The 26,676-nt window shown below is 39.7% G+C and overlaps 2 protein-coding genes across 5 annotated transcripts in view; both read right to left on the minus strand.

Moving 5' to 3' along the window:
- The window catches only part of EXT2 (exostosin glycosyltransferase 2), a 62,037-nt gene extending 51,565 nt beyond the window's left edge, over positions 1-10,472 (minus strand). The window contains exons 1-2 of the mRNA XM_063438158.1: positions 10,373-10,472; positions 892-1,456 (exon numbers count right to left, since the gene is read on the minus strand). Coding sequence (XP_063294228.1) covers positions 892-1,427 — 536 coding nt within the window. The 5' untranslated portion in view covers positions 1,428-1,456; positions 10,373-10,472. The remainder of the gene's footprint in view (positions 1-891; positions 1,457-10,372) is intronic.
- Positions 10,473-26,084: 15,612 nt separating this feature from the next.
- ACCS (1-aminocyclopropane-1-carboxylate synthase homolog (inactive)) overlaps positions 26,085-26,676 on the minus strand; it is a 34,368-nt gene continuing 33,776 nt past the window's right edge. For all 4 annotated transcript variants that reach the window (XM_063437299.1, XM_063437302.1, XM_063437301.1 and 1 more), the window contains one exon: positions 26,085-26,450. In XM_063437299.1, the coding sequence (XP_063293369.1) occupies positions 26,167-26,450 (284 nt within the window). In that variant the 3' untranslated portion in view covers positions 26,085-26,166. The remainder of the gene's footprint in view (positions 26,451-26,676) is intronic.

The following is a 26,676-nucleotide window of genomic DNA, read 5'->3' on the forward strand; positions in this document are numbered from 1 at the left end:
GATGTTGTTATGGTGCCTGAAATGTTCCTTTAAATGTCAAAGATAATTTTTTCCATCTGTTTGAAACATTAAGAATCTCAAGGATGTGAATTTCAAATTTGTCCTTGGTTTCCAGGAAAACTATGCATGTATACAATGTAAGGACACAGTGCTTATTCATCTACTCTCAAACTGTGAATAACTGATGTTGGGATTGTAATATATGGGCCAATATAGGAGGATTTGAAAAATTATCCAACTACAACTGAAAATCTGAAATTGATTTGCCAATCCTCTACAATTCTTAGCTTATTGAGTTAACCACATGGTGTTTACACTTAAAATGGAAGTGCACAACAACTAAATAAAACATTGAAAATCCCATAGAACTCAGATCATCTTTTTTTTCCCTTTAACCCCTTAAGGACCAAACTTCTGGAATAAAAGGGAATCATGATATGTCAAACATGTCATGTGTCCTTAAGGGGTTAAAATGTATCTCAAATATACAGCAACTGACATCACAATCCAGTTCATTCAAGGCACAGCAAGGGCACACAATGCAAATGAGGTAAAGAGCAGAGACAGCCTCTTGGTTTCTCCTCTTCCACTATATTCAAATGGCAGAAATGGTCAGCATTTATGACTATAATTGACAGGAGGCCAAGATTGAGGACCTCCAGGATAGAGCTAAATAGAGTGGTTTAACTTAATTTTCAGACATTACAAAAAAAATATTTGCTAAATATAGGTGATAGGTAAACAGAATACTAAAAATCCTGGGAAGGGACGGTTCCTCTTTAAATAAAATGTTATCTAGAGTACACATAAAATAATGCTCATTTACTTTCATAACTGCATCCTTTGCCAGTAATATAACACAATATGCATTTTTTGGTTATGATTCCTTACCTTGGAAGCTGTGCTAATGCTTGTGCAGTCTCTTTGATCCGCAAAGTATTCTGATTTAAGACATCAAGAGAGGGTAAGAAGAGACAAGCTCGGTTTACGTCCTCTGTGTAAAAATCACTCTGAGAAACAGCATTTAGCAGCTGGATGTATTCGCGGGATATTGCGCCACTCACAGATGCCCCTGAATCGTCAATATATTTCTTCAGAGGGTAGATGTACACCTTCACTTTGTTCTTGGGGTTGAAGCCACAGCGGTACACGTCAAAGCAGGTGTGCATTCTACAGCTAAGGTCCCCCCTCTCTGGCAATGGACTGTTTTCTGGAAGCCTTACTGCTGGGACATCATGAACGCTGCGCTTTTCAGGACTCCAGTCCCCAGATGGTTCAATGGTGTGAGGCCAAAACTGAAACATCCCCGTGGCAATGAGCCCCAAAAGGACCACAGAGAAGAGAGCAATGTAGTAAACCCGATGTTTGGACTTCATTCTGGGGATTAAGGCAGGACCCCTTATATTGTACTTGACCGAGGCACGCATAATGGACCCCTCCTCCCAGATACTGCGGGCTATCAAAAGGAAACAGAGATTTATCAGTAGATATAATAAGTACACTTCACTGCATCAGTCTCTCTAGATGGAACGATCACTGGTAGATCAGGCAGTTAAATCAGTTAACATTTGCAATAATGTCTCTATATCTGGAGTTTGTCATCGCAACATCATAGTTTTACTATAAGCAGACCAAATAGCTTTACCTGCCCAGAGAAAGTGGGACTTAAAAGCTGGGACAAATCAATGCACTTAAAAGAATATGGAAATCAAGTTGCATTCTAAATAAATGCAAACATGATTAAACCGGTTTCGAATCTACATTAACTAACTTGATTTGCATAACCCTTTTTTTTTTTTAAGTCTCAGCTCATTTAAAAGAGAAACTAAGCACCATAACCACTACACCACCACAAATTAATTATGTCCACAGCTGAAAAAACTTGATATTGCTAAAGTATGATAGGGGACTTCCATTTTAGTGATATCACAGAAGATTGGAAGGACAGCAGGCGCCGAGGGAGTGTCAAACTATTGTAAATAATGAGAGTAGGCCAGGTATCTCCTGACACCATAACCACTGCTGCGTTCAAATTGCTATTGAGTCTAGACTGCTCCTGTAAGTTACATTGTATATATTATTATTATTATTATTATTATTATTATTGCCATTTATATAGCGCCAACAGATTCCGTAGCGCTTTACAATATTTTGAGAGGGGGGGATGTAACAATAAATAAGACAATTACAAGAAAACTTACAGGAATGATAGGTTGAAGAGGACCCTGCTCAAATGAGCTTACAGTCTATAGGAGGTGGGGTATTAGAAACATTAGGATAGGAAATATCAAGTAGGAGTGAAGCAGAGCTGGAGGAGAGAGCAAAGCACTATCCCATAGGAGAGCAAGCGACAGGTATGTAAGGGAGAGATTACTCTGGGAGGCCATACGCTTTCCTGAAGAGATGGGTTTTAAGGCCCTTCTTAAATGATTGAAGACTAGGGGAGAGTCTGATGGCAGTAGGCAAGTTATTCCATAGGAGAGGAGCCGCCCGTGAGAAGTCCTGCAAGCGTGAGTTGGCCATACGGGTGCGAGCGGGCAGAGCGGAGGGTAAAACTAATGTGGTATACTGGGTATAGTATGTAATTTAGGAATTTATCCCTGTATTAGGCACTAAGAAGGTAAAAATAAAAATTCTATTTTTGCTACACCAATCTCGTGTCTACTTTTTCCTATCAAATAACTAATCAACCACCTTTTCAATAGTAAGCTTTTATATTCCCCTGACACATTTATCTCTCATATTTATAAATTGTACAGAGGAGAAAGTATAGGTTCTTAACAGCATTGTTGTATTTCAGCAATTTTACTAGCTATTAGTTATGATATTTAACTAATGATTTATAACGGATAGTATAAAATGCACACACAGTTACTTCCTCTCTCAACAGCCTTTGTTAATATAATTTAATCCCACAGCAAGTGTTTTGCAATGTAAATACAATTCAGTTGCATCCTTTGTTTATATGCAGACTCTTTATTTAGAATATACTTTCCCTTTTATCTAAACATTGCAATATAAATACACATACAATTTAAGCTACTTCTTGTTAAAATGAACCCTAGGTAATAATACATAAAGTACACAATCTACATAAATCCACTCTCTATTTATGCTTACATTCTAATTTACCCTGTTTACAGGGTGTGTAAAATAATCTGAGCTACGGTACTTCCTTCTTTATAAAAACACAAACAGCCATACTTCCACAATATGTTTTAAAATAGATTCTGTGAAAACAGAATATACTTTAACTCCTCGGTATACAGCATGTGCATTAATAATATGTCCCTTGCTTACGGCATGTATACAACCCAAGTAACGTCCTCTATAAACATACAGCCTGTGTAATTAGAATATCTTAGTACAGTAATGATAAAGTAATCATTGCTGCTTCATCGATCCATGTCAAAATTTAACTTGCGAACAATGAATACACTTTACCACTGCGTGCAGCACATTTAACCTCTCCCTTTTAGCATGTAGCTTGGGAAAGATGAATATAGTTGACTCCCTACAAAGCATGAAAAATGACACACGCAGTTCAAGCTAGTTCCTCTGTTTATATGCAGACTGTGTCAATACAATATGCAGCATCCTCTGTATACATGGTATATTGCATAAAATAAAAACATTTCTCTACTGCCTCAAATTATAAACTCAAATTAAAACATACAATAAAAATGGCTTGGACACTATGCTTATTAAGTTTGAAAGATTTAGATGCACCACCGTGAAGTAATCAATATATTGTTACACCGTGAATACCTTGGTACTATGCCAGCCTAGTTTGGGGGATTCAGGGGCTTGCCCACTAGTTAGTGATGAATTTATACCATGGAACGGGGATTTCTCTCTGTGGGTGAAACATTAATATTCACAATGAAATCACATTAATACTAAGCCAGCATAGGTTAAGGGATTCCTCTTGGTGGGTTATGGTTAATATATACCATGAGATGTCACACATACTGTGCCAGTCTAATATAAACAATGAAATGCCTCAAATCATGAATCCTATGCCTACCTAGGTAGGGAGATTTTTCTATGTAGGTTAATAATTAGGATTTACCATTAAATACCATGCATACTATGCCAGCCTATAACACATATAATGGATACTATGCCAGCTATAATATATGCCATGGATACTATGTCAGTCTATAATATATACCATGGATACTATACCAGCCTATAACACATACCATGGATACTATGCCAGCTTGTACTATATACCATGGATACTATGCCAGCCTATACTCTATACCGTAGATACAATGCAAGCCTATACTGTATACCATGGATACTATGCCAGATTATAATACAGGCCATGGATACTATGCCAGCCCATAACATATACCATGGATACTATGCCAACCTATTACACATAAAATGGATACAATGCCTGCCTATAATATATACCATTGATACTATATACCATGCCTGCCTATAATATATACCATTGATACTATATACCATGCCAGCCTATACTTTATACAATGGATACTATGTCAGCCTATACTATATACCATGGATACTATGTCAGCCTATACTATATACCATGGATACTATGCCAGCCTATACTATATACCATGGATACTATGCCAGCCTATACTATATACAATGGATACTATGCCAGCCTATACTATTTACCATAGATACTATGCCAGCCTATACTATATACCATGGATACTATGCCAGTCTATACTATACACCATGGATACTATGCCAGATTATAATACAGGCCATGGACACTATGCCAGCCCATAACATATACCATGGATACTATGCCAACCTATTACACATACAATGGATACAATGCCTGCCTAGAACACATACCATGCCTGCCTATAATATATACCATTGATACTATATACCATTCCAGCCTATATTATATACCATGGATACTATATACCATGCCAGCCTATATTATATACCATGGATACTATATACCATGCCAGCCTATATTATATACCATGGATACTATGTCAGCCTATACTATATACCATGGATACTATGCCAGCCTATACTATATACCATGGATACTATGCCAGCCTATACTATATACCATGGATACTATGCCAGCCTATACTATTTACCATAGATACTATGCCAGCCTATACTATATACCATGGATACTATGTCAGCCTATATTATATACCATGGATACTATGTCAGCCTATACTATATACCATGGATACTATGCCAGCCTATACTATATACCATGGATACTATGCCAGCCTATACTATTTACCATAGATACTATGTCAGCCTATACTATATACCATGGATACTATGCCAGCCTATACTATATACCATGGATACTGTGCCAGCCTATACTATATACCATGGATACTGTGCAAGGCTATACTATATACCATGGATACTGTGCCAGCCTATACTATATACCATGGATACTATGCCAGCCTATACTATATACCATGGATACTATGCCAGCCTATACTATATACTATGGATACTATGCCAGCCTATACTATTTACTATGGATACTATGCCAGCCTATACTATATACCATGGATACTATGTCAGCCTATACTATATAGCATGGATACTATGCCAGCCTATACTATATACCATGGATACTATGCCAGGCTATACTATATACCATGGATACTATGTCAGCCTATACTATATACCATGGATACTATGTCAGCCTATACTATATACCATGGATACTATGTCAGCCTATACTATATACCATGGATACTATGTCAGCCTATACTATATACCATGGATACTATGCCAGCCTATACTATATACAATGGATACTATGCCAGCCTATACTATTTACAATAGATACTATGTCAGCCTATACTATATACCATGGATACTATGTCAGCCTATACTATATAGCATGGATACTATGCCAGGCTATACTATATACCATGGATACTATGTCAGCCTATACTATATACTATGGTTACTATGTCAGCCTATACTATATACCATGGATACTATGCCAGCCTATACTATATACCATGGATACTATGCCAGCCTATACTATATACCATGGATACTATGTCAGCCTATACTATACACCATGGATACTATGTCAGCCTATACTATATACTATGGATACTATGTCAGCCTATACTATATACCATGGATACTATGCCAGCCTATACTATATACCATGGATACTATGCCAGGCTATACTATATACCATGGATACTATGTCAGCCTATACTATATACCATGGATACTATGTCAGCCTATACTATATACCATGGATACTATGTCAGCCTATACTATATACCATGGATACTATGTCAGCCTATACTATATACCATGGATACTATGCCAGCCTATACTATATACAATGGATACTATGCCAGCCTATACTATTTACAATAGATACTATGTCAGCCTATACTATATACCATGGATACTATGTCAGCCTATACTATATAGCATGGATACTATGCCAGGCTATACTATATACCATGGATACTATGTCAGCCTATACTATATACTATGGTTACTATGTCAGCCTATACTATATACCATGGATACTATGCCAGCCTATACTATATACCATGGATACTATGTCAGCCTATACTATACACCATGGATACTATGTCAGCCTATACTATATACTATGGATACTATGTCAGCCTATACTATATACCATGGATACTATGCCAGCCTATACTATATACCATGGATACTATGCCAGGCTATACTATATACCATGCCAGCCTATACTTTATACAATGGATACTATGTCAGCCTATACTATATACCATGGATACTATGTCAGCCTATACTATATACCATGGATACTATGTCAGCCTATACTATATACTATGGTTACTATGTCAGCCTATACTATATACCATGGATACTATGCCAGCCTATACTATATACCATGGATACTATGCCAGGCTATACTATATACCATGGATACTGTGCCAGCCTATACTATATACCATGGATACTATGCCAGCCTATACTATATACCATGGATACTATGCCAGCCTATACTATATACCATGGATACTATGTCAGCCTATACTATATACCATGGATACTATGCCAGCCTATACTATATACCATGGATACTATGTCAGCCTATACTATACACCATGGATACTATGTCAGCCTATACTATATACCATGGATACTATGTCAGCCTATACTATATACCATGGATACTATGTCAGCCTATACTATATACTATGGATACTATGCCAGCCTATACTATTTACTATGGATACTATGCCAGCCTATACTATATACCATGGATACTATGTCAGCCTATACTATATACCATGGATACTATGTCAGCTTATACTATATACCATGGATACTATGCCAGCCTATACTATATACCATGGATACTATGAGAGCCTATACTATATACAATGGATACTATGCCAGCCTATACTATTTACAATAGATACTATGCCAGCCTATACTATTTACCATAAATACTATATGTCAGCCTATACTATATACCATGGATACTATGCCAGTCTATACTATATACCATGGATACTATGCCAGATTATAATACAGGCTATGGACACTATGCCAGCCCATAACATATGCCATGGATACTATGCCAACCTATTACACATACAATGGATACAATGCCTGCCTAGAACAAATACTATGCCTGCCTATAATATATACCATTGATACTATATACCATGCCAGCCTATATTATATACCATGGATACTATGTCAGCCTATACTATATACCATGGATACTATGCCAGCCTATACTATTTACCATAGATACTATGCCAGCCTATACTATATACCATGGATACTATGCCAGCCTATACTATATACCATGGATACTATGCCAGCCTATACTATATACCATGGATACTATGCCAGCCTATACTATATACCATGGATACTATGCCAGCCTATACTATATACCATGGATACTATGCCAGCCTATACTATATACCATGGATACTATGCCAGCCTATACTATATACCATGGATACTATGCCAGCCTATACTATATACCATGGATACTATGCCAGCCTATACTATATAACATGGATACTATGCCAGCCTATACTATATACCATGGATACTATGCCAGCCTATACTATATACCATGGATACTATGCCAGCCTATACTATATACCATGGATACTATGTCAGCCTATACTATATACTATGGTTACTATGTCAGCCTATACTATATACCATGGATACTATGCCAGCCTATACTATATACCATGGATACTATGTCAGCCTATACTATACACCATGGATACTATGTCAGCCTATACTATATACTATGGATACTATGTCAGCCTATACTATATACCATGGATACTATGCCAGCCTATACTATATACCATGGATACTATGCCAGGCTATACTATATACCATGCCAGCCTATACTTTATACAATGGATACTATGTCAGCCTATACTATATACCATGGATACTATGTCAGCCTATACTATATACCATGGATACTATGTCAGCCTATACTATATACTATGGTTACTATGTCAGCCTATACTATATACCATGGATACTATGCCAGCCTATACTATATACCATGGATACTATGCCAGGCTATACTATATACCATGGATACTGTGCCAGCCTATACTATATACCATGGATACTATGCCAGCCTATACTATATACCATGGATACTATGCCAGCCTATACTATATACCATGGATACTATGTCAGCCTATACTATATACCATGGATACTATGCCAGCCTATACTATATACCATGGATACTATGTCAGCCTATACTATACACCATGGATACTATGTCAGCCTATACTATATACCATGGATACTATGTCAGCCTATACTATATACCATGGATACTATGTCAGCCTATACTATATACTATGGATACTATGCCAGCCTATACTATTTACTATGGATACTATGCCAGCCTATACTATATACCATGGATACTATGTCAGCCTATACTATATACCATGGATACTATGTCAGCTTATACTATATACCATGGATACTATGCCAGCCTATACTATATACCATGGATACTATGAGAGCCTATACTATATACAATGGATACTATGCCAGCCTATACTATTTACAATAGATACTATGCCAGCCTATACTATTTACCATAAATACTATATGTCAGCCTATACTATATACCATGGATACTATGCCAGTCTATACTATATACCATGGATACTATGCCAGATTATAATACAGGCTATGGACACTATGCCAGCCCATAACATATGCCATGGATACTATGCCAACCTATTACACATACAATGGATACAATGCCTGCCTAGAACAAATACTATGCCTGCCTATAATATATACCATTGATACTATATACCATGCCAGCCTATATTATATACCATGGATACTATGTCAGCCTATACTATATACCATGGATACTATGCCAGCCTATACTATTTACCATAGATACTATGCCAGCCTATACTATATACCATGGATACTATGCCAGCCTATACTATATACCATGGATACTATGCCAGCCTATACTATATACCATGGATACTATGCCAGCCTATACTATATACCATGGATACTATGCCAGCCTATACTATATACCATGGATACTATGCCAGCCTATACTATATACCATGGATACTATGCCAGCCTATACTATATACCATGGATACTATGCCAGCCTATACTATATACCATGGATACTATGCCAGCCTATACTATATAACATGGATACTATGCCAGCCTATACTATATACCATGGATACTATGCCAGCCTATACTATATACCATGGATACTATGCCAGCCTATACTATATACCATGGATACTGTGCCAGCCTATACTATATACCATGGATACTGTGCCAGCCTATACTATATACCATGGATACTATGCCAGCCTATACTATATACCATGGATACTATGCCAACCTATTCTATACACCATGGATACTATGCCAACCTATTCTATACACCATGGATACTATGCCAGCCTATACTATATACCATGGATACTATGCCAGCCTGTACTATATACCATGGATACTATGCCAGCCTATACTATATACCATGGTACTATGCCAGCCTATACTATATACCATGGATACTATGCCAGCCTATACTATATACCATGGATACTATGCCAGCCTATACTATATACCATGGATACTATGCCAACCTATTCTATACACCATGGATACTATGCCAACCTATTCTATACACCATGGATACTATGCCAGCCTATACTATATACCATGGATACTATGCCAGCCTGTACTATATACCATGTATACTGTGCCAGCCTATACTATATACCATGGTACTATGCCAGGCTAGCTTAGGGGCTCCCACTCCATGGTTTATGTATTTGTGTGCACAAGCAGTGTGTTTATATCTTACCTGGGCCCCCAGTGGTAGCAGCTCCCGACCCAGGGCCGCCCCCTCCAGGCTCACAGCTCCTGCCCCATGTCTGCCCTGCCTTACCCCAGCTCTCAGCCACCAGACCTAAACGGAAGTGACGTCGGTGCCCAGCCAGCCCCGAACCATAGAGAGGGAGGGGCTGGCCAGAGCGTCTCCAGTTCCATAGAGAGGGCGGGACTGGCCAGAGCCTACTGATTCAGTAACCTAGATCAACACACTGTGCTGCACTGCTTGCTGTCACTCCATACAGTATACATTCCCATTCCTCCCAAGTGTCCCTGTGTAGGAGGGGCAGTCCCTATCTGTTCTAGGAGCTCCATATTGTTGGTGTGTCTGATAACAGAGCTCCCCAGCAATAATACTCCCATTAATGTGTCTGAGCGTATAACAGAGCTCCACAGCAATAATACTCCCAGTAATGTGTCTGAGTGTATAACAGAGCTCCACAGCAATAATACTCCCAGTAATGTGTCTGAGTGTATAACAGAGCTCCACAGTAATAATACTCCCAGTAATGTGTCTAAGTGTATAACAGAGCTCCACAGTAATAATACTCCCAGTAATGTGTCTAAGTGTATAACAGAGCTCCACAGCAATAATACTCCCAGTAATGTGTCTGAGTGTATAACAGAGCTCCACAGCAATAATACTCCCAGTAATGTGTCTGAGTGTATAACAGAACTCCACAGCAATAATACTCCCAGTAATGTGTCTGTGTGTATAACAGAGCTCCACAGCAATAATACTCCCAGTAATGTGTCTGAGTGTATAACAGAGCTCCACAGCAATAATACTCCCAGTAATGTGTCTGAGTGTATAACAGAACTCCACAGCAATAATACTCCCAGTAATGTGTCTGAGTGTATAACAGAGCCCCACATCAATAATACTCCCAGTAATGTGTCTGAGTGTATAACAAAGCTCCACAGCAATAATACTCCCAGTAAGGTGTCTGCGTGTATAACAGAGCTCCACAGCAATAATACTCCCAGTAATGTGTCTGAGTGTATAACAGAGCCCCACAGCAATAATACTCCCAGTAATGTGTCTGAGTGTATAACAGAGCTCCACAGCAATAACACTCCCAGTAATGTGTCTGAGTGTATTACAGAGCTCCACATCAATAATACTCCCAGTAATGTGTCTGAGTGTATAACAGAGCTCCACAGCAATAATACTCCCAGTAATGTGTCTGAGTGTATAACAGAGCTCCACAGCAAAAATACTCCCAGTAATGTGTCTGAGTGTATAACAGGCTTCACAGCAATAATACTCCCAGTAATGTGTCTGAGTGTATAACAAAGCTCCACAGCAATAATACTCCCAGTAAGGTGTCTGAGTGTATAACAGAGCTCCACAGCAATAACACTCCCAGTAATGTGTCTGAGTGTATTACAGAGCTCCACATCAATAATACTCCCAGTAATGTGTGTGGGTGTATAACAGAGCTCCACAGCAAAAATACTCCCAGTAATGTGTCTGAGTGTATAATAGAGCTCCACAGCAATAATACTCCCAGTAATGTGTCTGAGTGTATAACAGAGCTCCACAGCAAGAATACTCCCAGTAATGTGTCTGAGTGTATAACAGAGCTCCACAGCAATAATACTCCCAGTAATGTGTCTGAGTGTATAACAGAGCTCCACAGCAATAATACTCCCAGTAATGTGTCTGAGTGTATAACAGAGCTCCACAGTAATAATACTCCCAGTAATGTGTCTCAGTGTATAACAGAGCCCCACAGCAAAAATACTCCCAGTAATGTGTCTGAGTGTATAACAGAGCTCCACAGCAATAATACTCCCAGTAATGTGTCTGAGTGTATAACAGAGCTCCACAGTAATAATACTCCCAGTAATGTGTCTGAGTGTATAACAGAGCCCCACAGCAAAAATACTCCCAGTAATGTGTCTGAGTGTATAACAGAGCTCCACAGCAATAATACTCCCAGTAATGTGTCTGAGTGTATAACAGAGCTCCACAGCAATAATACTCCCAGTAATGTGTCTGAGTGTATAACAGAGCTCCACAGCAATAATACTCCCAGTAATGTGTCTGAGTGTATAACAGAGCTCCACAGCTATAATACTCCCAGTAATGTGACTGAGTGTATAACAGAGCTCCACATCAATAATACTCCCAGTAATGTGTCTGAGAGTATAACAGAGCTCCACGGCAATAATACTCCCAGTAATGTGTCTGATTGTATAACAGAGCTCCACAGCAATAATACTCCCAGCAATGTGTATGAGTGTATAACAGAGCTCCACAGCAATAATACTCCCAGTAATGTGTCTGTGTGTATAACAGAGCTCCGCAGCAATAATACTCCCAGTAATGTGTATGAGTATAACAGAGCTCCACGCAATAATACTCCCAGTAATGTGTATGAGTATAACAGAGCTCCGCAGCAATAATACTCCCAGTAATGTGACTGAGTGTATAACAGAGCTCCACAGCAATAATACTCCCAGTAATGTGTCTGTGTGTATAACAGAGCTCCACAGCAATAATTCTCCCAGTAATGTGTCTGAGTGTATAACAGAGCTCCACAGCAATAATACTCCCAGTAATGTGTCTGAGTGTATAACAGAGCTCCACAGCAATAATACTCCCAGTAATGTGTCTGAGTGTATAACAGAGCTCCACAGCTATAATACTCCCAGTAATGTGACTGAGTGTATAACAGAGCTCCACATCAATAATACTCCCAGTAATGTGTCTGAGAGTATAACAGAGCTCCACGGCAATAATACTCCCAGTAATGTGTCTGATTGTATAACAGAGCTCCACAGCAATAATACTCTCAGCAATGTGTATGAGTGTATAACAGAGCTCCACAGCAATAATACTCCCAGTAATGTGTCTGTGTGTATAACAGAGCTCCGCAGCAATAATACTCCCAGTAATGTGTATGAGTATAACAGAGCTCCACGCAATAATACTCCCAGTAATGTGACTGAGTGTATAACAGAGCTCCACAGCAATAATACTCCCAGTAATGTGTCTGTGTGTATAACAGAGCTCCACAGCAATAATTCTCCCAGTAATGTGTCTGAGTGTATAACAGAGCTCCATAGCAATAATACTCCCAGTAATGTGTCTGAGTGTATAACAGAGCTCCGCAGCAATAATACTCCCAGTAATGTGTCTGAGTGTGTAACAGAACTCCACAGCAATAATACTCCCAGTAATGTGTCTGTGTGTATAACAGAGCTCCACAGCAATAATACTCCCTGTAATGTGTCTGAGTATATAACAGAGCTCCACAGCAATAATACTCCCAGTAATGTGTCTGAGAGTATAACAGAGCTCCACAGCAATAATACTCCCAGTAATGTGTCTGAGAGTATAACAGAGCTCCACAGTAATAATACTCCCAGTAATGTGTCTGAGAGTATAACAGAGCTCCACAGTAATAATACTCCCAGTAATGTGTCCAAATGTATAACAGAGCTCCCCAGCAATAATACTCCCAGTAATGTGTCTGAGTGTATAACAGAGCTCCACAGCAATAATTCTCCCAGTAATGTGTCTGAGTGTATAACAGAGCTCCACAGCAATAATACTCACAGTAATGTGTCTGAGTGTATAACAGAGCTCCGCAGCAATAATGGTCCCAGTAATGTGTCTGAGTGTGTAACAGAACTCCACAGCAATAATACTCCCAGTAATGTGTCTGTGTGTATAACAGAGCTCCACAGCAATAATACTCCCTGTAATGTGTCTGAGTATATAACAGAGCTCCACAGCAATAATACTCCCAGTAATGTGTCTGAGTGTATAACAGAGCTCCACAGTAATAATACTCCCAGTAATGTGTCTGAGCGTGTAACAGAGCTCCACAGTAATAATACTCCCAGTAATGTGTCTGAGAGTATAACAGAGCTCCACAGTAATAATACTCCCAGTAATGTGTCTTTAAACTACAATAAATATGTTTAGACATCAGTCTGTGTAAATAAGACACATTGTTCTTGTTCTAAATTGCATCTTCGTTGCATCTATGCGGGAAATTTTGGGAAATTTTAGGTAACTTCTTAATAACAATTTGTCATATAACTTGTTATAATAACTCACCTAAAATTTCCCAAACCAGCCCCACCCCTGGTCGCTTTGCACATAATTGATATTAGGCAGCCAGTCCTATATATTCTATACATACATGCTATATTTACAATACAGATATCTCTTCACATGCAAATATAGATCCCTTCCTCTATGACCACATCTAAAAGCAGAAGTGGCTATAAAGGTTGGAGTGGGGGGATACGGGGGGGGGGGGGGGGGGGGTGTTATATACTTCCCACTTCTGTGCTCTTCCTTCTACTGAACACTTCTGTAATATTTACTAGGGTGATGAAAAAACGAACTGTAACCGACTGAACGTTTCCTCTTTGAATGTTTATGGAGCGTTTATTCAAAACAGTACTCGCCATTCTTGAAAAGGATAGTGAGCCTGCATACTAGCTAGGGTACTGGCTAAGGGACAGTCATTAAATGTTGATTATATTCACAGATCAGGTGAGACGTAACCAATATAAGGAAAAACAGAGGAGCCATAAGAATATAGATTTAATAAATGTATTTTTCTATTCTGTATATATTTTGCAGTACAATGATTTGTATTTTTTGCACCCTTTTAGTTTGTCCAAATCATTTCTCCCAAAATGATTGCATGGGAAAAAATTTGAACCAAAATGCCACATGGATATACAGTGGAACCTCGGAACTCGAATGTTCTTGAACAATTCGGAAGTCGAACTAAAATTTCGCGTAAAAAAATAGGCAAACGATCTTCAGTACCCGAACACATCATGCAGCATTCACAGAGGAACACAAGTGTGGGGAAGCATTGGATATAAGTGTGAGATGAGAAAATATGGGCAGATGGCCTATGTAAAGGGATAGAGGGGAATATAGGGAGAGGAAAACCAGATGGCAGAGGGACACAAGCAAAGGGTGAAGGGATATGAACAGAATTATTATGCAAGGAGAAAGAGGAAAATATGAGGAGAAGGATACCAGATGACAAAGGGACATGAGTAAGGGAAGAGGGGCTATGGACATAAGGATACAAGCAGAAGAAAGAGGGGTATTAGATATTTTAAACCTTATACAGTCATTTTACATGCTTTTGTATGTAATGCCTGAAGAACAGTTACCTTTCCCCATCCATGTAATTTGGGGGGTCTGGAACGGATTAAACAAATTTACATTAATTCCTATGGGAAATGTTGATTCTGTTCTCAAACAAATCGGAATATGAACAGTCTTCTGGAACGGATTAAAGGGACTCTCCAGTACCAGGAAAACAAACCGTTTTCCTGGCACTGCAGGTCCCCTCTCCCTACCACCCACCCCCCCATCCCCTTCAGTGACTTACCTGTCTCCAGCACCGAGGTCAGGGTCCACCCACGCTCCTCCCCCGCGGACATCATCCGGCTGGGGAGACCTATTGAGCATGCGCGGCCGGCGGCGGGGGAGACCTAATGCGCAAGCGCATTAGACCTCATCATAGGAAAGCATTGAATAATGCTTTCCTATGGGAATTTCAGCAACGCTGGAGGTCCTCACATAACGTGAGGACATCCAGCGACGTTATAGCACACTTTTTCCGTGTTCTTTACACACGGAAGTGTCCTCTAGTGGCTGTCTAGCAGACAGCCACTAGAGGAGGACTTAACCCTTCAAGGTAAATATTGCAGTTTATGAAAACTGCAATAATTACACTTGTAGGGTTAAAGGGAAACTCCAGTGCCAGGAAAACAATCCGTTTTCCTGGCACTGCAGGTCCCCTCTCCCTCCCACCCCCCAATCCCCGGTTGCTGAAGGGGTGAAAACCTCTTCAGTAACTTACCAGAAGCAGCGACGATGTCCCACGTCGCTGCTTCTTCCTCCGCTCCTCCCAGTGATTGCGTCAAAAGGGTGGGCGAAACTGATCCCGCCCACCGGCTGGGCAGACCTAATGCGCGTGCGCGGCAATGTCGCGCATGTGCATTAGCGCTCCCCATAGGAAAGCATTGAAAATGCTTTCCTAAGGGGAAATGAGCGACGCTGGATTCCTCCTACAGCGTGAGGACGTCCAGCGACGCTCTAACACAGGATTTCTGTGCTATAATCCAGGAAGTGCCCTCTAGTGGCTGTCTAGTAGACAGCCACTAGAGGTGGAGTTAACCCTGCAAGGTAATTATTGCAGTTTATAAAAAACTGCAATAATTACACTTGCAGGGTTAAGAGTAGTGGGAGTTGGCACCCAGACCACTCCAATGGGCAGAAGTGGTCTGGGTGCCTGGAGTGTCCCTTTAAGGGTAGTGGGAGTTGGCACCTATACCACTCCAATGGGCAGAAGTCGTCTGGGTGCCTGGAGTGTCCCTTTAAGTTCAAACTCCTAGGTTCCACTGTATTGACACAATGTTGTTTTTGACAAATCCATTTATCCAAACTTTTACTGTGCAAAAGTACTATAATTTGCTTATGAATTTTGCCATTGCTGCTGTATTCATGAACCTGACTTGTTCCTGTTTGTGCTATTTGTTACCCTAAATGGTTGGATAAGCTGGTGCCTGATCCGAACAGATGCGAACAATGTTGATAAATGCAGTTATGCCACAAGTTAAAGGGACACAACCAGACCGCTTAATCTCAATGCCATGTCCCTCTCATTTGAACCCTGCAAGTGAAAACCGTGCCCATTTGTATTAATGAAAATGTTTAGATTAAAGAGTTTAAGTGCCTCTAGTTGCTGTCACTCTGACAGCCAATAGAGGCACATCCTCTGAAAGAGCCAAGGGATATCTGCGCAGAGAGGAGTGTGGCGTGGGATCAAAGTTAAGTGAGGGGGTCACATAAACGGTGACTAGGACATTATAGCATTAGGAATACACATTTATAATGTTTATATAAAGGGCCACTCCACACCAATAAAGCTTGCTGATGTGTTTTATGTGTAAGGACAGGAGTATCCCATTTTAATTACATTTTATAGAAATGCCTATTGCTTTGAGAAATCAGCACTTTTATGAATGCAATACTCTAATTAAACAGCTTAGCATTTGCTGTAGTCGCTGATAGAGTGTGCAGACTTCCACTGTTCTTTTGTGTATAAAGATATATTAAGTATTTGGTGGTGATTTACGTTTGTGTGGTATTACATATATCTTTGCTACATTTAAAACCTCAAGTCAATACATTTACACTTTCAGGGATTTTTAAAAGAGGAACCGTCACTTTGGAATGTATAACATCATAAAAAATACACTGAAAGCACCTATAACCTGTGGCAGCCTTCTTTCAGGTAATGTCCTGTATCAACCCCTTAAGGACACAACTGCTGGAATAAAAGGGAATCATGACGGAATATTCCGTCATGTGTCCTTAAGGGGTTAAAATGTAGCATTGTGATTGATAGAGTTAAATTGGTTGACAGCGGGAGCCGGCGTAGATCATGTGTGGCTATGAGCAAGACAACACCTGAATCCCACAGCTCTTGCTAGCAACACCTGTAGGAACTGACAAAACGACATTGGAAGCTCCACCTTTTTGTCTCTTTTAGTCAAGTTTAGATTTTACTATAAGCTATCTTTTGTTTGTGTTGGAATTTCTTTATAAAATGCTCAAAAATATTTTTTGGGTGATAGTACCACCTTAAACCTCTGCCACTTTTTTCTTAGAGACAATTTTAAAGCGGCCCTGGCACAGGGAATTGTTTTTTTGTTATTGTCCTCTAACCCCCCCCCCCCCCCCCCCCAAGTATTATTTGGCACAGGTGAACCATCTGGCTCACACCAGAAAAGATCTTCTTTATTGACCCTGAATCTTCTTCCTACCCGGCGCCATCTTCAAAAGCCTGACAGCAACATGATACCCCTGCCTTATTCTGTCCTTCCTTCCCTCCTTTTTGTGATCTCACGCATGCCCAATGCCAACTGTACCGGGGAGGACAGAGGATTGATGTGACAGAGAGGTGAGTGTTATGGGGACAATGGGACTTGGCAAAGGAAGTCAAGCTTGCCTTAAGCTCCACCGTTTGTCAAGTGTAGGAAAAAATGCATAAAACAAAGTATTTTGTCTCATATATTTTACTGAAAAAAAACAAGAAAAAATTCAGGGAGAGGAAGTAATATTGTAAAGCGCTACGGAATCTGTTGGCGCTATATAAATGGCGATAATAATAAAATGGAGTTTGTGGTGACCGAACCACTTTAAGACATTAGCTCATACCAAACAGCTGGCCTTAATCACAGTGACATGTCATAAAACCTTTAATGGGGGGCAACATTTTAAAGAGTCTCACATTCCGCTTGATTATTTATACATTATCTCAACACCCTTAGTTTATATTACTGTCTGACTTTATATGTTAACACAAGAGGAATCAAAGTGAAAGTGAATCTAAGGGAAAATTCCACTTCTCTTAAAACACAGAAAATCCCCCATATTATGTGTTAACCTAATTTTCACATGATCTGGTATTCTTTAAGATTTATTTTAAAGATTAAGCAAACAACACAACAATCAAATTCCGTCCTGGCACATCCAGTCGCAGTATAATGTGGTGCGGATTTTGACATTAATTTTGTAATTTTCTTTTTCACACCTCACGAACGCATCTTGTTAAATAAACGGTATAAGTAGACATAATAGTGAATATCCACGAAAATGACAGTTCCCCTTTAACCCCTTAAGGACACATGACATGTGTGACATGTCATGATTCCCTTTTATTCCAGAAGTTTGGTCCTTAAGGGGTTAAACTTTGTCTGCCCTAACTCCGTTATTTCTGTGTCTCGACGAAAAAGACACATCCAAAAAAGGCATTATTTACACGTTTAAAAAAATCTGAGGGAGAGAAAATATTCTGCAGCTGGATGGCAGAGTCTATGCTTGGGAGAGGAAAAATACAGATGTCACTTGTTCCTGAATAACTTCCTTTATATACAAAGGAAACATTGCTGTGTTCTGTTTAATGTCCGTCCTTGGCCCGGAACACAAGGCGCAGAACAAGTCTGGAAGACAAAGCTTTGCAGGGACGCTTGGATGGACAAGGAGAGGATTACTGCTTTCACTTTTAGATTGTGGGTTTCCCCAAGACACAAAAGGGACTTTTTTGTTACTTTCATCACTCATTGGCCGTACAAGTCCGTTTCGGTTACTTTTAGTTTTGCAATAATGTGGAGCCTTCCAGAACCCAGCTTTCTGATTTGATCTTTTTCTGCCACTCTAAAGAACAATTCTAGTTATTAGTTGTGGTTCGCAAGAGGTAGCTTTTTGGGAGAGGAGCAAGCACTATGTCCACAGGTTGTGTGACTCTGTCTGGTACCCAGATATTGGAGGGCATAGCTGGATTTATGGGTACATTGTCACTTATGGCTTCAGCTCTCACTCCGCATTGGTACAACAATAAAGGTCTGTGGGAAAACGACCACTTTTTGGATGAGTCTCTGATTGCTAACCAAAGCAATATTATCTCTACCAGTCGAGGTATGTGTCACTTGTTATACTTCTAAGGGATACCTGCATATATATTACTGTTACTTGGCTAATGTTCTTTAACATCAAAGTCAAAGTTCTTTAACATCTTATTCATACATTTAAAAAACATGTTGCTGTACTTTAATAGCTATTCTGTAGACGGCAAGCTCTTGTGAGCAAGTTTATTTGTACTTAAGTTAAATAATTATTTCAGAGTTATTCACTAAAGAGAGAATTGTAGGGAATTTAAAATGAAATTAGTTTTACTCCAACCATCATGACCACTAGTGATTTGAAGTTGTGATAGTGATAGCAATATATGTGTACAGTGTTTTCAGCATTGGCTATTGTGTGCTGGTGGCAAGTTGCCCCACCCGCACACGTATCTTAGGCAGCCCAGAGCTCTGCCCCAGGCTGCCTAATGTCAATTTTGTGCATAAAAAATAATTTATGAGAATTAATGCTTGATTTCTGCCTTTTCAGGTAAAGTAAAATTTCCACTTCCTCCCTTCCTTCAATAAGCCTTCCCACTTACCCGTATTGTTTTTTTTATTTCTTTTGAAAATTGCACTACCCTGTCCCTTCCCTTGCCCAGAGCGTACACATGCGCTGAGTCAGTGTAACAGTCCATTCACAGGCTTTTCCGATTGGACCGCAAAGGCCCCTTGTGACGTCAGACGAGGAGAGGTCAGTCCCTAGTCCCTAGGACTTCACCAGGCACTGGATGTCAGGAAAGGGTTAAAAGTTTTTTTGCAGCATTTTACTATGGGGAACCTAATAGTAATGCCCAATAGAGTGCTTTAACTTTAAAAAATAAAATAAAAATTGATGAAGGGTTGCAGTAACCCTTTAAGGCTAGCTAAACTAAAAGCATACCTGAATTGGAGATATATTTTTTTTTTTTTTACAACTTAGCTAATTTGGCCTTAAATTTGAAATTCACTGTGAATTACTGAAAACTCTCACTTTGGTAAATAACCCTGTGTTTGTGTATGTACTGTGACTGTTCATTGTTGCAGCAGGATATTTCAGATCTTTTGAAGGGGGGACGACAACAGGAACAAAAATAGTAAATTATAGGCAAAATTAGATGGGTGTGTGTGTATCGTAAATGTATTGAGGGCTATATATAAATTAAATTTTTCACCTCCCATTGTGTCCTCAAATGTTACCAGAGTATTGGCATGAATTAATTTGCTTATAGTGACAGTACGGCTCCTGGTACACTGCTGTAATGAGTACAGCATTGTAACACATGAGTTAGGTTTAGGGCTGACAATCATTGGAGTTGCAATTCACAGCATCTTGAAGGCAGGTACACTCTACCCTGAATCCCCCTAAACCTATCTACGAGGTAAGACTAAGAAATTCATGCCTAATGTTATTAGTGTTAAAAATGGACAACATTTACATGTTTTATTCCACGGACGGAGTGTACGCTGGTTCTTTGGATATAACATCTGCTCAGTCTCCTTTTATTGACAGTGAGGAAAGCGCAGCTCTTTTTTACGGGACTTTCTTTTATCATGGCGGCCGCCAGCTTCTGCCTCTGCCTCATTTTTCTGTTTTGCTGGAGACCCCCACGACAGGTTCCAGGTACCCGGGAGCCACCAAGACCTGGCAGCCTCCTCCTAGCTGTGCTTCTTCCTACAGGTAACACATAACTCAGAAAGGGTATATTCACTAAACTAAAGGCCTGATCAGCTGACAACTAGTTTGTAAAATGTAGACCAAACTAGAAGCCTCAGTGAAGTAGTTATGGTGGCACTAGTGTTTGGGTGCTGTCATATCTTTAGGGGTTAACCTTGAAGTTGGTCTCTCTGTGCCAGACAGCTCTGCCCCTTTCTTCGCTTTGGAGGTAAGCCAGCACCCAACCACTCCTGCCATCATTAACAACTTAATCTCAATTAAGTTGTTAGTGTGTGGGAGAGTTGCAAATATTTTCCTGCGCAGTCTAGTATACATTTTGGACGTGGGATGTCCAATTTCCCAAAAAATCACTAATGCATGAATTGACCCCTTAGGCAATTAGCCATCTGAAAATGGCACCTGAAGGGTCAATATGTGCTGAAATATGACGTTCGAGAGGATGGGAAGAAAATTCTTCTGCTAATGATAAAATCAACCAGACGTGTAAGAAATCATGTTGCTGTAGCAGCAGGGAAAGATGCTATGATACTATATAGTAGAAATAGTAGATCTTAATGCATTAACCCAATATGGAAGTAGGATTTGTAAATAAATCTGAAGTCTCCCTTCTATTCTAAGAAAACCCATTGAAATCATATCCTTTTTTATTATAGATACATACTTTTGTTCTATTTTGTTATGACCATACAGAGGAGCTATTTACACAGTCCAACTCCAAGGCAAAGATCTAGGGGTGAAGCAGTCACTGTGGAAACCAGTAGAAAGATTCTGCTGCTCCTAATTTAGAACTTTGCCCCGCAAACCGAGATTTCATGGCCATAACGGCTAAAATGGAAAAATTCTCTAAGTCAGCTACGCTTTCAATTTGCCTTCTTTGGTCTTTAAACTGAAATTAATTTGGAATTCTCACTTTAGTGGATAACCCCGAACGAGTTGTTGTGAAATGCACGGTCACACAAACAGTAAGGAAGGCATTTCACTCTCTGAATCCAAGTGGCAAATGTCCGGTTAAAACAGCCAAACTGTAACTTTGGCCGGTTTAACTTTAAATTTGATGTTCCGATTTCAATTTGGAATGTAGTGTATAAATCCATAAACCCACTGGGCACAGATTGAACAGTTACTAATCCTAATGTCCCTTTTTTTTCATCCAGGAATGTTCTTTTTGCTGGGCTGGACAATCTTCACCTGGCAACATTGGAATAACATACAGAACAACAAGATATCCCTTGGCTACTCGTACTGGATGGGGGCTTTAGCCTGGAGTATGTTGTTGGTTATCTTACCAGTCACATACATAGCAGATGTCTGTACATCCACGAAGGAACAGAAACCACCTTACGTATAGCATGGCTGCAACATTTTATTCTGAGTGGTTTAAAAAACTGATGCCCTTAACCAAAGTTGCATGAAGCTACTGGCCCACAGAGCCAAGTCACAGACACCAGACTGCAGAAGATATGCTTTGGAAACGGCCGAGTCATTTACTTGCATTTTAAATCGGAGTCGTTTTCTCAGTTGCTTATGTATAACAGTCACATAGTTACATAGCTGAAAAGAGACTTGCGTCCATCAAGTTCAGCCTTCTTCACATGTTTTTTGCTGTTGATCCAAAAGAAGGCAAAAAAAACCCAGTTTGAAGCACTACCAATTTTGCAACAAGCTAGGAAAAAAAGTTATACATAATATGTCTCCTCTAGTGAGGAGAAAAGGATAAACACTATTGGGTGACCTCTTGAAGGTGATTTTACTTGATTTTTTGATTTCTATTTGAGGATATTTACAGATTTATAACAAAGAAAACAAATCATAATAGTAAGAAGATAAAAAGCTCAAGCAAGTATTTTTTATTAACATTTTATACATTTAAGGGAATGTGGCGATTAAGCAAAGCAAGTAGGAAGGAGTATGCTGTATATTCTCCCATTTACAACAACGAAAAGAATTAGAATACTTTGGGGGTTGTGTAATACACGTAGATATATATTTTATGTATAAATTTAAAAAAAATGGTTTCTCTGAATTTATAAATCATCTTTAACCCTTTTGCTTGATTTATCCTGTTATGTGGTGTTGCCTGTACCAACTAGCCATTTATGACACAGTGAGGATTGCTGAAGCCCATTATCTAGTGCCCCTAGTCCTGAGCAGTCATACTGCTCCCTCAAATGTTAGTAAAATCTCTTGTGTGTTGAATATGGATACAAATCATTAGTTACAGCTGAACACATTCTACATAAATGTAACAGTGTATTGCTTACATTTATACTCAGGTGTGTATTCTACAGGTCTTGCATATAATTTGCTTTTGTTTGTCACTAGTGAAAAAACCCAATGCAATTTATAAACAACTCAGACGACGTACGTACGTAGATAACCCCCAAGGTCCCTGCGCGCAGACTTTCTCAAACGAATACATTAGTAACCGTGCTAAGACTTTGAGGGTTCTCAACCCTTCTTAAAACTTGTTGCTGGTCATTTCTGCTAAGACTGTTATTGTTTCATTATGTTATTTATGTTTTTGGATTTGATAACATGTATTTCTAAACATATTTTATATTGTGTTTTTTTTTTTTTAAATCATATAAAGATGTAGCAGGCAGAGGTATACCCCAATTAAGTATTTCTCCACTATGACAATACAAATCGGACCTACCTTACACTTGCTGCCAGTGGACCCAAAAGACACACAACACAGGTATTCCTCCTTAAATAATTGAATTCAAACACAGGCATCATTGTGAGGCCAGAACAAGACGTTCAATAATAGCCTCTAGCAATCCATAGTTAATGGCTCCAAAGAATTTATTGCCAAAATCAGGTGGAAAAGCAGGAATGGTACAGGAACGTAAAATGAAATAAAAATGTAGACACCTCATGTTTTTCATACAACAAGGACAAGACACTAATTCCAACCAACGATTATATCTCCTCATTTTGCAGCAAACACAGGTGCTAAGTCTGCTGACAGTATCTGGATATTCTGACAGTTTACAGGATACGGTAAATAAACATCAACATCTATTGTTGTGAAAATATGTTGGACTATTTGAAATGTAAATAATTTAAAGGTTAAGGGACCCTGAATTTTAAATACTATTTTCTGTGCATTTAATATTCACAGGAGCCTAAAATTGCGACGGCTCATGTTAATGAAAAGGGCACACTTAAGGGTTTGTTTACTAAACCTTGAAATGTGGTAAACTGAAAACTTGGACCAAAAGATTGAACTTAGAGAGAATTCTCCAATTCATTTACTTTTTCTACATTTCAAAATTTTGCAATTTTTTTTTATTCACGCGACAATACACATATTAGTAGATTAACCCCTTAAAATGACCACTAAAGGCACCACGGCCACCTAATCTCAATTGTCTGGGTGCAGTGTCCCTTTAAGTTTAACCCTGCGATGTAAAACAGGAGGAGTGTTTAGCCCGGCAACGTTTCCATTGCTGGGATAAACACTCCTCTAGAGGCTGTCTTACTGATGGGCACAAGACAAGGCGCTTCCACTGCAATGCCAGAATTTCACTCACTCAGTCATGTGACAATCGATATCCATTAGGACGTAGAATGTTGTCAAATGCTTCTTATAGGAAAGCAATTGATTCAGAGCTTTTCTGCGAAAAGCATTTGATTGGACGAGAAACTGAAGAAGAGGCAGCAGACAAAATGACGCTGCAGGAGAAGGACCTGCCAGGTGCAAGGACTGTGACCCAGCACTGGAAAAAAATGTAAGTAAAACTTGTTTTCCCCCTTAAATTTAAATGTGGGGGAGAGGGACTGAATCAAACTAATGACTAGAACACTATTGTGTTAGGAATACATCTTCAGGTAACAGTGTCACTTTAAATTAGATTTGTAAGTCAGTGTATAAACGTTTATTCATTTGATGAGTCTCATCTTTATTAAAGGACCACTCTAGTGCCAGGAAAGCATACTCGTTTTCCTGGCACTAGAGTGCCCTGAGGGTGCCCCCACCCTCAGGGACCCCCTCCCGCCCGGCTCTGGAAAGGGGTAAAAACTTACCTTTTTCCAGCGCTGGGCGGGGAGCTCTCCTCCTCCTCTCCGCCTCCGTTCCTCCCCGTCGGCTGAATGCGCACGCGCGGCAAGAGCTGCGCGCGCATTCAGCCGGTCGCATAGGAAAGCATTCATAATGCTTTCCTATGGACGCTTGCGTGCTCTCACTGTGATTTTCACAGTGAGAATCACGCAAGCGCCTCTAGCGGCTGTCAGTGAGACAGCCACTAGAGGAAAAAGGGGAAGGCTTAACTAATTGATAAACATAGCAGTTTCTCTGAAACTGCTATGTTTATAAAAAAAATAGTTAACCCTAGCTGGACCTGGCACCCATACCACTTCATTAAGCTGAAGTGGTCTGGGTGCCTAGAGTGGTCCTTTAAGGCTTAAAACAGCCCTCTTAGGACATTGCTGGATTCAAACCTCAGAGAGATCAGGAGCTTTTATGGTTTACTGACATTTTATATGACATGATTCTGATAGCTGGCGCGCATCTAAGAGAGTTAAAACTCAAGCCAAAATAAATGAGCCGCACTTTCCCCCAAGATAGTATAATCGCTTCAATTTATTGATTATACAACTCTACACATTGTGCTGAACGTGTCGCCACGTACTAATTTTCCCTCGTTTTACGGCTTCCCTGCGAATTTGCTGTACACTTGGTAAACCTCTGGGTTTTCTTGGGCAAAGTTTTCAGCGGTGTTCCTTTGCAGCCAGTCTGAAGAGCGCATTTGATGCTGCAGCTGCACGATGAGGTCCCCCAAATTCGAATTGGCCGGCTCGCGGTGGCTGGATACATAGATGACTTCATCAGTGCTATCTGCTTTTCCTTCCTCAACTTCCTTGTTCCGCTGTGCCTCCACCTGCATCTCGCGCTCCCTCCCCTCCAGCACCTTGCGAATACGCTGCATTCCTGCGGGGTAGGAAGAGAAAAGTTTACTTCGTTATAATATGAAAAACAAAGCAGTTTATTAATAGATAATGATGGGAGTTGCAATCCAACCTCAGTTTAAGCTGGGTGCATAACCTTGGCTAATGTTGGGCTATATTCTATTATTCTTTGCCTTAAAGTGAGTAGCAGAAATTGTAGTAACATTTTGTTTGGCTACAATTCCCAGAATTCTTTGCCCGCCAGAGTG

Source organism: Pelobates fuscus, chromosome 12 (genome assembly GCF_036172605.1).
Source record: "Pelobates fuscus isolate aPelFus1 chromosome 12, aPelFus1.pri, whole genome shotgun sequence".
Lineage (NCBI taxonomy): Eukaryota > Metazoa > Chordata > Amphibia > Anura > Pelobatidae > Pelobates > Pelobates fuscus.